This window comes from Pseudorca crassidens, chromosome 15 (assembly GCF_039906515.1).
Source record: "Pseudorca crassidens isolate mPseCra1 chromosome 15, mPseCra1.hap1, whole genome shotgun sequence".
NCBI classification, from domain to species: domain Eukaryota; kingdom Metazoa; phylum Chordata; class Mammalia; order Artiodactyla; family Delphinidae; genus Pseudorca; species Pseudorca crassidens.
In genome coordinates this window covers 47,955,913-47,973,638 of record NC_090310.1, presented here as the reverse complement: position 1 = coordinate 47,973,638, position 17,726 = coordinate 47,955,913, and the positions used below count along the sequence as shown (strand labels likewise).

At 39.9% G+C, this 17,726-nt stretch overlaps 1 protein-coding gene across 7 annotated transcripts in view; it reads right to left on the bottom strand.

Moving 5' to 3' along the window:
* The window catches only part of TASP1 (taspase 1), a 274,050-nt gene extending 256,567 nt beyond the window's left edge, over positions 1-17,483 (bottom strand). For 6 of the 7 annotated variants that reach the window (XR_010935134.1, XM_067707466.1, XM_067707465.1 and 3 more), the window contains exons 1-4: positions 17,364-17,483; positions 7,880-8,098; positions 4,686-4,753; positions 2,908-2,976 (exon numbers count right to left, since the gene is read on the bottom strand). Coding sequence is in view for 5 of the 7 variants with exons in the window: in XM_067707466.1 (XP_067563567.1) it covers positions 2,908-2,976; positions 4,686-4,753; positions 7,880-8,024 (282 nt within the window). In the remaining 2 variants the exon portion in view is untranslated. Of the gene's footprint in view, positions 1-2,907; positions 2,977-4,685; positions 4,754-7,879; positions 8,099-17,363 lie in introns of those variants that run through there. The other variant, XM_067707468.1, reaches the window with a different exon arrangement.
* Positions 17,484-17,726: the final 243 nt, after the last annotated feature.

Below are 17,726 nucleotides of genomic sequence, written 5' to 3'. Positions count from 1 at the left end.
TCACAATGATCCAAGGTGACTGAAACTGCAGGGGGCAGTATATGACATGACTTTCAACATAATTCTTAAGATTCAGGCAAATTCCTCCAGTTAGTGTAGCCTTAACCTTTAAACTACTGACATATATTTCAATCAGAGATCCCAGATAAAAATGAATTTTTCAAGATAGTTCATTGAAATTCTTCCCCAAGCTTAATAATTAAAGGGAGGAAAGTACACTAAACTCACTCAGGCCATATAACATAGTCCAATCAAAACAACAGAACACATTTTTTTTTTTAAAAACCTTCATATCCACACTCTTAAAAAACACAGGTCATCATTCAAAACTATAAAGCTCATTTACTCACATGTAACTCATTCCAAAATGTATTTTAAATCATTATTAAGTATACATAAGTAAACTCTTTAAAAGTAGGATTGATTCATCATGGGAAAAATGTAATGAAATACTGGGCATGATATAAGTAGGACCTGAGAAAATTAAAGTTATTCTAAGATGAAAAGAAAAAGGAAAACTTAATTTTATTCAGTGTTGTATTCACAGTTGCCATTATGGTACAATATATACCCAGCTATTCATTAATCTTCTTTCCCCAGACCCACACGGGCTCCATGCACCTGTAACCTCAGGACATCGTCTTCTACACAAAGAAGAGTAATTTGCAATTAATAACTGAATTAAGTTAGATGAAGCTTTCCTTGTGTGTGTTTTGAGTAAAGGTAAGATTTGGTGGTAAGCACATCAATCTTCTTCCTTGTGTCACTTTTGCCCTTTTACCCACAACATATAATTAACTTTCCTTTGACAATGTAAAGAGTTAACATAAATATTCACCTCATAGATATAATTTCCAAAGCACCTCACAACAATAATAGCTACTAACAGTTACAAGGTGTTTACTATGTGTCTCATACTGTTCTAAGTGATTATCGTATGTTAACTCAATCTTCATGACTCTGTAAAGTAGAAATTATCATCCCCGTATTATAAATGGGTAAACTGAGTCAGGGAGAGTCTGTGAGGTGCCCAGGGACTCATGGCTACTGATTGGTAGAGCTCGTACAAGATGTATCAGTCTCAACAGGAAGGAGACCACATAACCCCAAGTCACACACCTCAGGGACCAAACTACAGTGGAACTGGTGCCCACCATATATTCACCTTTCTTGACTACATACCCTAGGACCAAGCTCAAAGTGTTAACAAGACAGAGTACAATCTACAGAGCACGATTAAAAGCGTAACGCTGCAATTAACCAGCGGAATATACAGAAAACATGTCTAGGACTTTTGGTAAACTCCTGGGCAATCTTCGCAGGTAAAAGCAAGGCCTGGCCTGTCAGGGTAGGTGCCCTGATATGAGAGCCTAATCCAGTCAATTTGGGACAGTCTACTCTAACACCTCCTCCCTCAAACTCATCCCTGTTTTATCTTCATGTCTTATTTGATTCCCCTAGTTATCTTCTCAAGCAAATAACTATTTGTTCACTGTTCTCTAAACCAGGGGTCCCCAACCCCAGGGTCATGGACTGCTACTAGTCCATGGCCTGTTAGGAACTGGGCCGCACAGCAGGAGGTGAGCAGTGGGTGAGCGAGTGAAGCTTCATCTGTATTTACAGCCACTCCCCATGGCTCGCATTACCACCTGAGCTCCGCCTCCTGTCAGATCAGCAGTGGCATTAGATTCTCATAGGAGCGCAAACCTTACGGTGAACTGCGCATGCGAGGAATCTAGGTTGCACGCTCCTTATGAGAATCTAATGCCTGATGATCTGAGGTGGAGCTGAGGCAGTGATGCTAGCACTGGGGAGTGGCTGCAAATACAGATTATCAATAGCAGAGAGGTTTGACTGCACAGAGACCATAATAAATCAATGGCTTGCAGACTCATACCGAAACCCTATCAGTGAGTGGCAATTAAGCTGCATCTTACAGAGTAGACTGGACATAAGCCACACTTCGGGTGTCACTGTCTCCCATCACCCCCATATGGGACCATCTAGTTGCAGGAAAACAAGCTCAGGGCTCCCACTGATTCTGTATTATGGTGAGTTATATAATTATTTCATTATATATTACAATGCAATAATAATAGAAATAAAGTGCACAATAAATGTAATGCACTTGAATCATCCCAAAACCATCCCCTCCCCTCCCTGAGTCTGTGGAAAAATTGTCTTCCACGAAACTGGTCCCTGGTGCCAAAAAGGTTGGGGACCACTGCTCTAAACTGACTTACACTAATCAACCTTCTCTAAGTTTGAGCAACAGAAGTCGGTCTTCTGAAGCCCTCAGTATCCCCTGAACAAACTCATCCTCAGGGTTCCAGATTAAGACAATTAAGAGACCCTCACTCTGGAGGAGCAAGGATTACAGTGAACTTGAGAACCTCCTCAATGAATTCCTCAATGTCCACAATTAACTGGAGACCAACCTATCACACTGGACAAGACACACCTCACAGAGCACAGCTTCAGGATATATATATCCAACTGCTAAGTTTGTGAGGAAACTTCCCCCTCTACTTTGGACACTTCTAGACAGTTGGAATTTTTTGTTTTCTAAACAACAGAACGTATATTACTTTCAGGAGGTGTTAACTTCAGGAATTTTTCTTCTGAAAATATTCAGGAATTTCAAGCATCCAATCACCAGTAACTTGTATTCATGAATCTCACAAAACCAGGGAAAAATGAATTTAACCAACTTTTTTATATTACTCAGAGAAGTCTCCAATGAGAACAACCTAACAAAATCACAGGGTTCTTCATACCTTGTTAATATTGTTGAGAAACGCTGGTCATATAATTGATGGTTGACTAAACAACAGTTTCATGTCATTTAAGAATAATGAACATAAACTCACAAATATTTTAAATGAAACAAATAGAGAAAAGAAATACCTCAAGTTCCACGAGGGCTGCAGTCACTGCATCTGTTGCAAGGGCACCAGCCTGTAGCTTTTCAATTGCCTATGAAACCAAGGGGCAAGATTATTCATTTTAAAACCACAACTTCTTAAACATACCCAGAAACTTTCCAAAGGCTTGAAGAAGTGTAGGAGACATTCAGAGTTAATAAAAATTGATCACTAGAGTTCCGTTCCATACCTCAAGACATAAACAACTTAGATTTAAGATAAGCAATTATTCAGGATAATTTATGATATAGCTCACTTATTATTATTCAAATTAAGACAATGAATAAATTTAGCCACTAAATACAAAATGCAAGGAATTTAGTAAGTGAAAGGGCTTCATTCATCACAGGGCAGTTCACAGAACCATAGAAATTATATGAATTCCATTTTGAAATTTGAATTCATATTTTATACAGACTAAGCTAACCATTTCTCATCCCACCATTACTACTCTCTCTACCCCTAACTATAAAAAGTAGTTACTCTCAGTCACAGAGGCATTTCAGAATCCTTAGATGGAGCATACATTTGACAAAAGCATTTTTGATTCTATAAGGTATTCTACATCGAGATAAACATATAATATTCCTTTGTAATATAATCTATAGAGAGCAAAGGTCACTAAAATCACCTTGCTTCTTAGGTATAAACTAAGACAGGAAAGAAAGAGAAGGAAGACTGATTTTTAAATGAATAATTGAAGCTCCGATTTATTCAACAAAGATCAAAACCTAAGCACTGTATTCCTCATGAAACTTTTAAGAAGTTCATTTGTTGTATAAATTAAGGAGGCTGGTTACACGCTCTAAATGTATTATATACAGAACTATATTCCTCTAAAACCATTTCTTCTCAGATAACAAAAAGATTTCACACTTTGAAAAATAAGATAAAGTAATATAAAATAGCTTAAAGAATATTTACCTTTATTATAAATTTTTTTTAAAAATGAAATCCCTGTAACCAAATATTCTTATTCATTTATGAGATTTCATTCATAAGAAAAATCTTGGATCGCTAATAAAGTATAATCTTCTTTAAATGGTATGTAAATATAAATGAAAAGAGCTGAGACACCCCTATTTACTTGATATGCAATGTCCAATTAACATTCTATTTGCATAAAAAGTAATGGAAGGTTTGCCTACAAGAGTATACAGTCAGGATCAAAATAAAAACAAACAATATTTCTTCTGAGTCCATTCCTGCCTCCACATTAAGTATTCAACAATTTAGCAAAACCTCAAAAAACAAAGATAAAAAAAAAAAGCACAACTGAGTACAAGGGCAAAGTTAAACTCAGGAATGACAATGAATTTGCTATGATAAACATTACGTGATGGAAAAACAGAAGGAAAAAGTACAGGATAATCTCCCTAAGGAGAACACCCATTTTAATTTTTTATTATTTTTTTTCTTCCCTTCACAGAAAGACACATTGGCTGCCTTTGAGCTGTTTTCCCTACCCCTTCTATAGAGCTCAGTGCCGTTTCAAAGATTAAAAGATATATGATTATGTGCCCACAATTCCAAAAATACAGACTTTGATCTGGGAAAGGAAGGAAAAGATCTAAACATGATTTGGAGAATAAAAAACAAAACAAAACAAAAAAAGACCCCACGAATACGAGCAAAATTACTTTGTGGCCCAAACCAAAGACTGTCTTATAAATCAAACCTTAAAATTTTGAATTTCAAGGTAAAGCTGCTTTTGGTCAAAACTAAACTGTTTCAATCAGACAGAATACATTCTCTTCATACCTTCTGACAAGCTCGTTTGCATACGTGTTTATATTCCTTGGCTTTGGATTCAGAATGATAACCTGCACCTGTAGTGAAAAAAAAACAGTCAATTGTCAACTGTCATTAAGATATCAGAGACCTTGCTTATATTATATAAATAGCTCATATAAACTGATGCTCTCCCAGTGACAATAAAACTATTGTCCTAAGTGCATGGAGTCTTAAAAATCTAACAGCTTCTTTCTGCACCATAAGTCTTTTTAATACCATGCCTTATCTCCTCTTTCAACAGCTATTTTCCTACTAGAGGCACCAGAAATAGCTTATGTCCCCAGAGCAGCTTCCCCAAGGTCACCTCTCCTTTCGAAAACTTCTCCAAAGTTAGGAGTTTTTTAGCTGGAGTTGATAACCCAGGCAGTGTCAAGGACAGAGTCCCTCTAAGTTCCTCTCTGTTGACCTTTGGAAAGTCCCTGCCAGAATTCTTAAGAGTGACTTCAGAAAACTAGGTAGTTTCTGAATAATACTTGAAGTTGAGGGGTGTTATATCCCACCTGTCAACAACCACCACCAATATCACCATTCCTACCCAAACTTTTCCATCCGCTCACCCCTGGAATGTAGCTCAGGGTGTCTCTGAAATCTCAGTGATAGTATATTCACAACTGCCTATTAGAAATCCTGGTGGTCCCTGTCTCTTAATCAAACACCCAGCAACTTCCTCAAGAGAATGGCTCTGAAATTTGTTTCCCTAAAAGGAGTAATACTTGCTTAGTTAGGGATTTGAGAATAACCTAAACAAGAAAGAAACCAAGACAAGAGCCCTTAATCAAAGTTCTTTAACTTTTTCTGAACCTCCCCCTCAGCCCCCATCCCAGCCCCCTGCTGGGCCCCGAAGGGGTCCAAAGTAGGGAAGGTTAAAGAACTACATCTCTGTATAGCTGATTCACTTTTTTATAAAGCAGAAACTAACACACCATTGTAAAGCAATTATATTCCAGTAAAGATGTTAAAAAAAAAAGAACTACATCTCTAAGCCTCAGGGCTTCTCCTCTGAGACTGCAGACTATGACACGAACTTAACCCACCTTTCACCAGGGCAGAGAAAAAACAAACCCAAGAAGCTATGGTTAAAGGACCCAAGAGAACAGAAAAGATGCCCAAACAACACAAATCCATAACACAGGCAAATGTTAGTCCCATTTCTCAAGCAAACTCTGAAACTTCACAGAACCTGCGCCAATATTTAACAGGACTCTCTTCATGGTTCACTGATAAATGATCCCAGGTCTGTTGTCTTAGCAGGCCCCAAACTTTGAGCAGTGTTTCCCAAACCATGGGATACTATAGCCAAATAGATAATTTTAGTGTGTGGATAACAGCACCAATAGCATTAACATATCAATCCTCTACTTAGAACAGGGAAACCATCTCAGCATTACTCCAGGAGATCTTTAATACCTGATTAACACTTGCTAATTCCTCTACTTAACAAAGGAAAGGTAAGCTTAGGATCTAAGCAGCTGACAAGCAACAGAACCTAAATAAAATTTAATCACACGGGTTTTTTTGCACTGTGTTTAAATTATTTTCTCTTCACGCATGTGATACCAACATTCCACTTAATTAAAGATAAGTTTCATCTTTAAAATGTTAAGGTTAAAAAGTGTTTATCTTTTTTTAATATTAGGTAAAATATAGGTAGTATACAGATCTGGGGCAAAGCAAGAATCTACTACTCAAATGACTAAAACGTGGGCAAGTCTCTAGTGCTAAAAAAAAAAAAACACTTTTAAAATCTCTACACTGGAATTGAAATTTTGTTCCTTCAATGTACAAGATACATAATGCTGCATAATCAATCACTCTATCTGAACTTCTAATAATTTAGAAGGGGAAGGTCACCCTTCATCCATACAATTTCCTGTCATAACCCAGATTTCCTCCTATTACAGCTGGCCCCCGGCACCAACTTTGTCTAAGAGCCACAGCCATCAGGGTGTGTCTGAGACTGTGGGGAGGCCACAATGACTGTCATAGAAGGCAAACCTTTCCAACTAATCAAAAGCTCCACGTTGTTGCTTTTACACATCTCAGGCCTTTCTTGGACATTTTTCAAATACTCATTCTGAATGAAATAACTCACTGGGTACTATGAAAGATGCACCACCACCATGGTGTAGTGGAAAGAACACTGGACTAGGAATCTGAGTTGTTTCTATAAATTTACCTCACTTCTTTGAAAAATCATTTGAAAGAAAAGGAAACTGAACCTGGTTTTTGTTTTGTTTCTAGATTCTTCTAGATTCGATTCTATAAGGCTTCCGGAGTTGTCTGTGCAGTTTAGATACAGCCAAAAGTTAATGACCAGGAAGAACACCAGTTTGACAAGAAGAAACAATTCCACCCCTCACCCCGTATCAAAGCTAATCTTGCTGCCATCCTGCATGACTGTCTGAGGAAAGTTAAAAGGAGACCCAGCCATTCCTTCTTCCTTCACAGAGGTCATGAACTTTAGACGCTAAATGCAGACATATAAAAATGACTAAAGAAAAAGGGGGGGAAGAAGAAAAAGACCTACGTAGGGCTGCACTGCTTAGAAACCCTAGAGGCTTCGATGATGGGGACTCAGGGGTTGAACTCACTGTGTCTGTCTTCAAGGTACTCTGAAGTAGAGATTACAGGCTGATGAGGTGCCAAGAGCACTAGACTGGGACTTAAGGGCTCACTTCAGGGTGTCTCAGCCTGGCTCTTGTACGAACTAGCCATGTGGCTGAAGCCACTTAATCTCTCTGGTTTTAAGGTTCCTCTTTTATAATATTAAAAAGGCAAACTAGCTCTAAGACTGTGTAAATTATACTCTAAGATGGACAAAGTCAAAAATAGGGTCAATAAAATTTTTTCAGCAGCATTATTTTTAAAAACACAAACCAGAGTTTAAACAATTACTGTGTCTGGTTTTAACAACACCTAAATATGGGGTAAAAGTAAATAATAGAGTAGGTGAGTGAAGGAGACAAAGGAAGAGTCGTCATTATAAGATCTTCTAAGTGGGGAGCTAGGGGGAGGCCCTCACTCTATCGAAGTCAGTCTCTTTGGTTCCAGCTCCTCTGGCAGTTTGCCTCCTCCAGATATGAAATTCAATTCCTGGTGTACTTCAAGGCAAGGGAAAAAAACATTATTTTCATCTTCCAACTCACCCACTTAGAGCTTACCTGCATGCACCAACACAAAGCCCCCTCGCTTCTCTTTATGGGGCTGCTTTGTTTCCAGCTCTTTAGCTGTTATTTTAACAGCCGAAACCTGAGATGATCTGGAAGGTAGTCCTTCTCCAGAACTCATCCCCTTCTCCATGGTCATTCTCCAAGATCACCATCTTCTACTGGGAAAAGAGCATACTTCCATCCAAAAGTAACAGCAGGAGAGGAATTACTCTAAAGGAAAACAGGCAAAGAGGGTTTGCATTTCTTTCCACTAACACACACGTAACATACAAATTTGTGCACAGATAACTTTCAAAAAAAAATTAAAAACCTAATTTTAAAGTTATTTAACTGGGTAATACAAAGAATATACAAAGGTTAGAATTTAAATCTCTCTGTCCACTGACAGCACTTGCTTGAAGTCACATAAACAAAAGAACTGTTGTAAAAAGACTTCATATTGAGTCCAAAGATATTTTATCTTTCATTTTATCTACATTGAAGAAAACCACAACATAACTTAAATATCACTTTCTACTCCCTCCAAACCAAATGCTAATAACCTCTGGGACATTCTAGAACCACAGGCAGTGCTGGCAACATCACTGAGCCTTGATATAAAGCCTAGATTGCTGCTTATTTTTTTCTCCAGGTTTATTGAGATATAATTGACATACACCAGTGTATAAGTTTAAGGGGTACAACATGATGATTTGATACATGTCTATACTGCAAAACGATTGCCACAACAAGGTTGGTTAACACATCCATTACCTCACATAATTACAATTTTTGGTGTGTGGTGAAAACATTTAAGAGCTATAGATTGCTGCTTGCTTAAAGAAATGAAGCAAGATACAGATTTACACCTGCCTGTGAAGAACCGCTTAAGAAAAAGTGTAATACTTCACAGCTCAATCAAAAGACAAATGCTGGGACTTCTCTGGTGGCACACTGGTTAAGAATCTGCCTGCCAATGAAGGGGACACGGGTTCAATCTCTGGTCTGGGAAGATCCCATATGCCGCGCAGCAAGTAAGCCCGTGCACCACAACTACTGAGCCTGTGCTCTAGAGCCCGCGAGCCACAACTGCCGAAGCCCGTGTGCCACAACTACTGAAGCCTGTGAGTCTAGAGCCCATGCTCCACAATGAGAGAAGCCACCGCAATGAGAGAAGCCAACACAATGAGAAGCCTGCATACATCAACCAAGAGTAGCCCCCGCTCACAGCAACTAGAGAAAGCCCACGCACAGCAACAAAGATCCAACACAGCCAAAAACAAATAAATTAATTACATACATTCATTTAAAAAAAAAAAAACAAATGCTAACAAAATTATATGACTAAACCAAGAAATTAAAATAACACTTGTGCATATACTTGTTAATTTTCATGAAAGCGTTATTTCTGAGGTTCTCAAAAGATAAATGATAAAATACAAAACTTAATAAAACAAATTACAAGCAACTTAAACCACAAAGTTTCCAATTTTTCTCACAAATTCACAAGCTTCTAGCAATCTTGGCTTAATAACAATAACGATGGCAGAACACACTTCAGACTGGGGAAAAGTGGATCATTTAAAACTCGACAGAGGGCTTCCCTGGTGGCGCAGTGGTTGAGAGTCCGCCTGCCGATGCAGGGGACGCAGGTTCGTGCCCCGGTCCGGGAAGGTCCCACATGCCGCGGAGCAGCTGGACCCGTGAGCCATGGCCGCTGAGCCTGCGCCTCCGGAGCCTGTGCTCTGCAGCGGGAGAGGCCACAGCGGTTAGAGGCCCGCCTACCGCAAAAAAAAAAAAAAAAAAACTCGACAGAGATTTGAAGAAAATACCAGAGTCATGTGGTTGAAACTACTTAAACACCTAGATTCACACTGTTATGTAAAAATGTATACCTTATTCTAAATTGAGAAATGGGGAAGGAGGAGCACAAGTCTTTTCTAATAGAAAACATAAATAGTAACGTAAAGAGTGACTTAGCCAACTAGTCCAAAAGAACAGTGTTACTCAAAGTGTGGTCTGCAGACCAGTGCTTGTTACCAGTCTGCAAGAGATTATTATTTTATTCATATACTAATTGCCTTATCTTTTTTTTATTGGAGTAAAATTGCTTCACAATGCTGTTAGTTTCTGCTGTACAGTTAAGTGAATCAGCTATATGTATACCTATATCCCCTCCCTCTTGGACCTCCCTCCCACCCCACCCCGCATCCCACGAATCTAGGTCGTCACACAGCACCGAGCTGAGCTCCCTGTGCTATACAGCAGGTTCCCACTAGCTATCTATTTTACACATGGTAGTGTATTTATGTCAAACCCAATCTCTCAGTTCATCCCACCCTCCCCTTCCCTACCTGTGTCCACATGTCCGTTCTCTACATCTACGTGCACATTTTCAATAAACAATGTGTACAGTTTTTGTAATTCTTTTCTATTTCCTCATGTTTTGTTTATAACTATATTTTTGAAACAATTTTATCTGCTACATCTAATAAAATTATGAGCTTTTACTTTTATCTTTCATTCACAGTTCCATATCTCTGTTTTGTTTGGAGGTTTTGTGGTTTTTTTGTTTTGTTTTTTTCATTTTACAAAACAAATGGCCAACAAAGGATTGAAAAAAATTTTTAACTTGGTCCTTCACACCAGAAATGGTCTGTGAAGCACTGCAATATGGTATTTTAACTTCCTTTAATTCCTGGTTAAAAAGAGTTCATTTAATTTTTATTATATGTCATTTCATTTAAAGGACAAATAATTTTAAATCATATATATATGCTGTTGTATTAAAATGTTTACATATATTCATAAATTTTGATTACAAAAGAGTGCTGAGGTTAATTACATAACAGTGGATTAAAATGCCTGTTTTTGTTTTTGTTTTAGGTGGTAGCTCTCTCCCTGAGGATGGATTTTCTTCCAACGACTTCACAAGGATCTGCATCAATTACCTTTATTTGACTTTGGTTATTTCTCTGAGATAGGTTACTATTTATTCCTGTGTCGGTTGACAAAGTCAATTTAAATGATTAGCAGTTCATCTGCCAGTCTATACCTGCCATGAGGTCTGGCCTAGCCATGAAATGAGCTTGGGCCCACTTGTCCCACAAACATAGTTGTGTGAAAACTCAGGCTTTGGAAAATTCAAAGCTTCAGTTTAAATGAAACCATATCCAAGCAGTATGAGCTATAAAACTTACTCTGACTCACTGTCATCAGATGCATTTTTTTTCATGAATAACAAGTTAGAACATCTATATTTTATAATGAATAAGATTTGATGTAATAGGCACTCTTAATATATGTGAGAGATTTAAAAACACTACTTCTCAAGCTTGTCTGAAAAAAATAAAATGTGGAAGATGAATCAATATGCAATTTCTTAAGCAATCTACCATCCCTCAGAGACTATCTGAAATTTTTTTATTTAGCAAACCATGTCATCTCAATAAACTCCCCCAAAAATGCTGGCCCCAAAGTTCTGCTGGACTGGGAAAGGAACTCAAGTAGACAGGCTATCCAATGTACAACTCTGGCCTCCAGCTCCCAATGGTTACTGGAATATTTTTAATTCAATTAGAAATGAAGCAATTTCTACTCCAACATCAGTTTTTGTTTAACTCAGAACCCATTAAAAGTCTGACCTTCCTAACAGAATTCCAACAAATGTCTCAAAAAACAAAAAGACAAAAGGGGGGGTGGGGGGAAGTGGGCAAATCCCAGTTTACAGAAAAATTATACAACAGTCTAACAGATCAAAAGATGCTAAACCGGGCTTCCCTGGTGGCACAGTGGTTGAGAATCCGCCTGCCAATGCAGGGGACACGGGTTCGAGCCCTGGTCCAGGAAGATCCCACATGCCGCAGAGCAACTAAGCCCGTGCGCCACAGCTACTGAGCCCGTGTGCTACAACTACTGAAGCCCGCGTGCCTAGAGCCCGTGCTCTGCAACAAGAGAAGCCACCGCAATGAGCAGCCCGCGCTCCGCAACAAAGAGTAGCCCCCGCTCGCCGCAACTAGAGAAAGCCCGCACGCAGCAACGAACACCCAACGCAGCCAAAAATAAATTAAAAAATAGTTTATATTAAAAAAAAAAGATGCTAAACCTCACTCAGAAGAAAAATGCAAAATAAAACTACACTCACATATCATTGGACTAGCAAACAAACAAAAAAAAGTAAGATAATACCATGTTTTGAGGATATAGGGAACCAGGAGTTCTCATACATTGCTAGTAGCAGCAACTCAACATGGACAATTGGGCAAAATAAACCAAAATTATAAATACACACTGAAAGACTGTCTGTAATGGGAAAGATATGGACCAACAGTATGTCTTGATGGAAGTGCTTAAAAATAAATGCAGCTCTTGGAAAAAATGAGAACGTTCTTGATATACAAATATGAAATGATCAGTCTTGAAGACATTTTAGCAAGTAAAAAACACGTGGTACAGAAGTATATGCAGTACCATATTTTGAGGGAGGGGAGAAAAAAATACAGTTAAATATATATATGCAAAGCACAATCTGGAAGAATATATCAAAAAATAGCATTAATAGTGGTTACCAGAAGATTTGGGTGACTGGTGGACAAAGGAGGGATGGAAATTTCACTGTTCACCATTGTGTACCTTTTGATTTTGAAAATCTGAATTCATTACTTACAAAAAAAAAAAGCTTTTTTATACATTTATTTATGAGAACACAGGTAACTAGCCAAGTCCAAGCCCCAAAATAGGGCAAGCCTATGGGATCCCACTTCAAACCTTCACTAAGAGGAGAAATGCCATATTCTGAAGGTTCTGAACACTCATCCCACCTACAGAAGGAATAGACAAAAACATGGCCAATCAACAATACTGGCCAGGGCTTCCCTGGTGGTGCAGAGGTTAAGAATGTGCCTGCCAATGCAAGGGACACAGGTTTGAGCCCTGGCCTGGGAAGATCCCACATGCCACGGAGCAACTAAGCCCATGTGCCACAACTACTGAGCCTGTGCTCTAGAGCCCGCAAGCCACAACTACTGAGCCCACGTGCCACAACTACTGAAGCCTGTGCGCCTAGAGCCCATGCTCTGCAACAAGAGAAGCCACGACAATGAGAAGCCCGCAACGAAGAGTAGCCCCCGCTCACCACAACTAGAGAAAGCCCGCGTGCAGCAACAAAGACCCAACACAGCCATAAATTAATTAATTTTTTAAAAAATACTGGCCCAAGAGGTCTTTTTTGGTTTTGTTTTTCTGGATTTTGAACCTCTAGGGCCACACAAACCCCAGATAATCCTAATTTAAAAATAAATAAAATTAGTATTTGATCTCTACAGTTAAGACTAAGGAGTAAAAAAATAAATCATGACCAAAGATTGACATCAAATATATACCATCCTTTTCTAACTCACCTTGTAGTCATCTTGGACTGCGCCCAGTTTCCAAATCCTATAGATTTCTTCTCAAGCATTTAACTTCCTTCTCCCTACTGCCTTGACCCTTGTTCAGCTCACATACCTCTTAGCATAAGCATTACAAAAAGCATATTAACTTTTCTCCCCAAATCCAGGCTGTCATAAAACAACCATCTACAAAAGGCTGCCAAAATAAATCTCATAAAGGACAATGCTAATCCAGACAAACAGCATGCCAAAAGACATGAGCAGGCAATACATAAAAAAAGAAATATAAACTGGATATCCAATATTAAAGAAAGAATATTCAAAGAAATACAAGAAAAAAGAAGAAAGAAATCTAATTAGCACTGTATTGCCATCATAAACTGATGTACCCGTTTTGAAAAGGAATGTGCCAGAAAGTACCAAGAGCCTTAAAATATATAATTTTGTATATACCCGCTCCCCAGAGATACTTTATATATGAACTAGTCTATATAGACACAAATAATACTACCATGGATTCCTCTAAAGAGTACTGGGAGACTGGAGAAGAGGGAGGGGCAAGGATGAAAGGGAAAATTGATTTTTCTCCTAATAACATCTCATATTTGAATTTTTTTTTAAGTGGGTACTATTTACTAAAAAGAGAAGATTTAAGTTCTCTGTCTCTGGGACCAAGATGAATGTAAATTAACTTGATTATCAAGGGCAGAAGAGAAACTCAGAATAAAACACTTTCTTTGCTTCAGGGACTTTTATGGCACTGATTTAAGGTCTAAATCTTGACTCTATTTCTCTCAAAGATTGTTTCATTTTCCTACTGCATGTGATGACACTATTTTTTTTTTTCCATTAAGCCATTTAGAACACTACCACATGTCCCGTTTGCCTCTGGTGTTGAAGTTTTTCACTGTAGATTTACTTAGTCTTTTAGAAGCAATTGAAGGAGGAACGAAGTCATGGAATCCATTCATCTTAAGAGAAAGGCTTTTAGAGAAATCCAGCCCTTAAGCTATAGCAACTGATGAATAAAGAAGCATTTTGTTGCTCTTAACATCATGAGATTGAAGGTTTAATGCCTCATTAAATGAGCTCCAAAACATACTTATTTCATCTTTGACCCAGTAATTCCACTTCTGAGAACATTTTCTACCAAAATAATTTTAAATACAGAAAAGGTTTTATGCCTTTTATGCTGTGTTTAACATAGGATAATTTAGAAAAACAAAAATCTGGGAGCGACTTAAATACCCAACATAGAGAAATAGTTAAGAAAATGATAATCTATGTGTTTCCGATCAACTGGTTTTTGAAAAGGGTGCCAAGGCCATTCAATGGAAAAAGGACTTTTCAACAAATGGTGCTGGGAAAACTGGAGAGCCACATGCAAAAGAATAAAGTTGGACTGCACACCATATACAAAAATTAACTCTACATAAATCAAGCCCTAAATGTAAGAGCTAAAACTATATAAAACTCTTAGGGAAAAGAAAACAGGAGTAAATCATAATCTTGGATTTGGCAGTGGTTTTACATACGACACCAAAAGCACAAACAACCAAAAAAACCAGATAAATTGGATTTCACCAAAATTTTAAACTTTTGTACTTCAAAGGACACCCTTCAAGAAAGTGAAAAGACACCCCACAAGACGGGAAAAAATGGAAGAAATATTGCAATCTGATAAGGGACTTGTGTCCAGACTATATAAAGAACCCATACAACTTTAAAATTTCTTTAAAATTTTTTTAATTCAATTTAAAATTGGGCAAAGGAATTGAACGGACATTTCTCCAAAGATATACAAAGGGCCGATAGGCACAGAGAAAAGAAACTCAACATTATCAGACATCAGGGAAATGCAAATCAAAACCGCAAGATACCATTCCACAACCAATGGAATGGCTATAATCAAAAAGACAGACAATAAGTGTTAGCAAGGATATGGAGAAATCAGAACCCTAATATCCTGCTTGTGCAGGCCACCTTGGAAAACATCTGGCAGTACCTCAAAAAGTTAAACAGTTACCACATGCCCCAGCAATTCCACTCCTAGGTATACATCTAAGAAAACTGAAAACATACGTCCACACAAAAACTTGTACATGAATGTTTATAGCAGAATTATTCATAATAGTCAAAAAGTGGAATCAATCCAAATGTCTATCAACTGATGATGGATAAACAAAACGTGGCATAGTTACATAATGGAATATTATTCAGCCATACAAAGGAGTGACGTACTGATACATAATACCACATGGATGAACCTTGAAAACATTATGCTAAGTGAAAGAAGGCAGACAACAAAAAGCCACATATTATACGATTCCACTTACATGAAGTATCCAGAATAGGAAAATCCATAGACACAAAGTAGATTAGTGGTTGCCAGGGGTGGGGGAACAAGGGGAGGAGAGATCAATGGTGAGTAACTATAAGGGTACAGAGTTTCTTTTGGAGGTGATGAAAAAGTTATGAAATTAGATAGTGATGATGAGTGCACAACGTTGTGAATATACTAAAAACCACTGAAATTTAAATTTAAAAGGGTGGAATTTTATGAATTATATCTCAAAAAAATCCGTGTAATAGACACAATGTATAAAACATGCTTTTTGGTTAAAATCACATTTTATACACACACACTATGATGCTAAGTAGGTTAAGAATACGCTAGTTTGGGGCTTCCCTGGTGGCGCAGTGGTTGAGAGTCCACCTGCCAATGCAGCGGACGCAAGTTCGTGCCCCGGTCCGGGAGGATCCCACATGCCGCGGAGCGGCTGGGCCCGTGAGCCATGGCCGCTGAGCCTGCGCATCCGGAGCCTGTGCTCCACAACGGGAGAGGCCACAACAGTGAGAGGACCGCGAACCGCAAAAAAAAAAAAAAAAAAAGAATATTCTATTTTTTAAATGTAGGGAATTCCCTGGCAGTCCAGTGGTTAGGACTCCCAATGCTCTCACTGCCAAGGGCCCAGGTTCAATCCCTAGTCGGGGAACTAAGATCCCACAAGGCACACAGTGCAACCAAAAGAAAAAAAAAAGTAGAAAGAAAGAGATCAAAATGTTGGGCTGAGGGCTTCCCTGGTGGCGCAGTGGTTGAGAGTCCGCCTGCTGATGCAGGGAACACGGGTTCGTGCTCCGGTCTGGGAGGATCCCACGTGCCGCGGAGTGGCTGGGCCCGTGGGCCATGGCCGCTAAGCCTGCGCGTCCGGGGCCTGTGCTCCGCGGCGGGAGAGGCCACAACAGTGAGAGGCCCGTGAACCGCCAAAAAAAAAAAAAAAAAAATGTTGGGCTGGGGCTGGTGGAACCACAGATGATCTCTTTTTTAATATTTCTACATTTTCCAGATATTCTTTAGTAAGCAGGTACTGCTTTGTATAAGTGGGGGGAAAGCTTTATTTAAACAAAAAAGCAAATTATTAAACTCCCAAGTGTATGAAAATTCCTTAGCTTAGTATGCAATGATCTCAGTCACATGGTCCCCAAAATACCTTTCATTCCCCTCCCCTACAGAGGCGAATCAAGTTGAACTCCCTCCTTCCGGAAACACGATGCCCTCTATTTTCAGGGCACCTCCAGTTCCTGTTTTCCACCCTCTCCAGTTGCTCCTTTTCCATCTTCTTGGTCCTTTCCTCTTCCTTCTCCACCTGAGCAGTAAATGCTAACGTTCCCCGGGACTCTAACCAGGCCTCTATTACACTATAGGGCTGCTTTCCCCCACCTGCCACGCAGGACCAGGGCGCACACCCTCGGGTCTCTACGAGCCTCGAACTCGGAGAAACCGCAGCCCGAGACTGCAAAGTGGGTGAAGGACTGCAAGAACTCCCTCCCCACACACACAGACAGTCCCTTCCCCGGAGAGGGAATGAAGCCGCCAAGCTGCAGCCGCTGGGAGGGGCCCGGCGCGGGCCCCACGCGCGACCGAGACTCGGGCACAAGGGACGTCCCGAGTCCCTTCCTCCAGCACCGCCCCCAGCAAGGGGCATCCGGCGCGCCGCCCGCACCCGGCCCCGGAGAGGACGTCCCAGCGAGAGCGCGGCGCCCGGACAGAGGCAGCGCACGTCGGCGGCAAGGGCGCGGACAGCGTGAGAAAGAGAGACACTCACCCGCGTCAGCCCCGAGCCCTCACAGCACCGGAAGTAGTCACCCACCCGTTGCCAGGGTGAGGAAGCGAGGGTGACGTCAAGGTTTTCCATTGGCCGTGAGCATAACCACGTGGCCGGAAGCAAGCGCCCACACTCTGCTTGGTCTCCTCCCTCTGCCCCGGAGTGGTTCACCTGGTCGGGGAGGTGCAGGGAGGACACCACCTGGAGCCTCGCCGTGAGCTGCGCAGGCGCCGTTGCCTATCTCTCTTCACCCCGCCTCTTAATGAGCCGGAAGGATGTGATCGTCTTATCTGGGTGGTTGGCAGACTAGCGATGTGTTGCGGAATGAAGTTAAACTAGTCATCATTTATTAAGATGTCACTT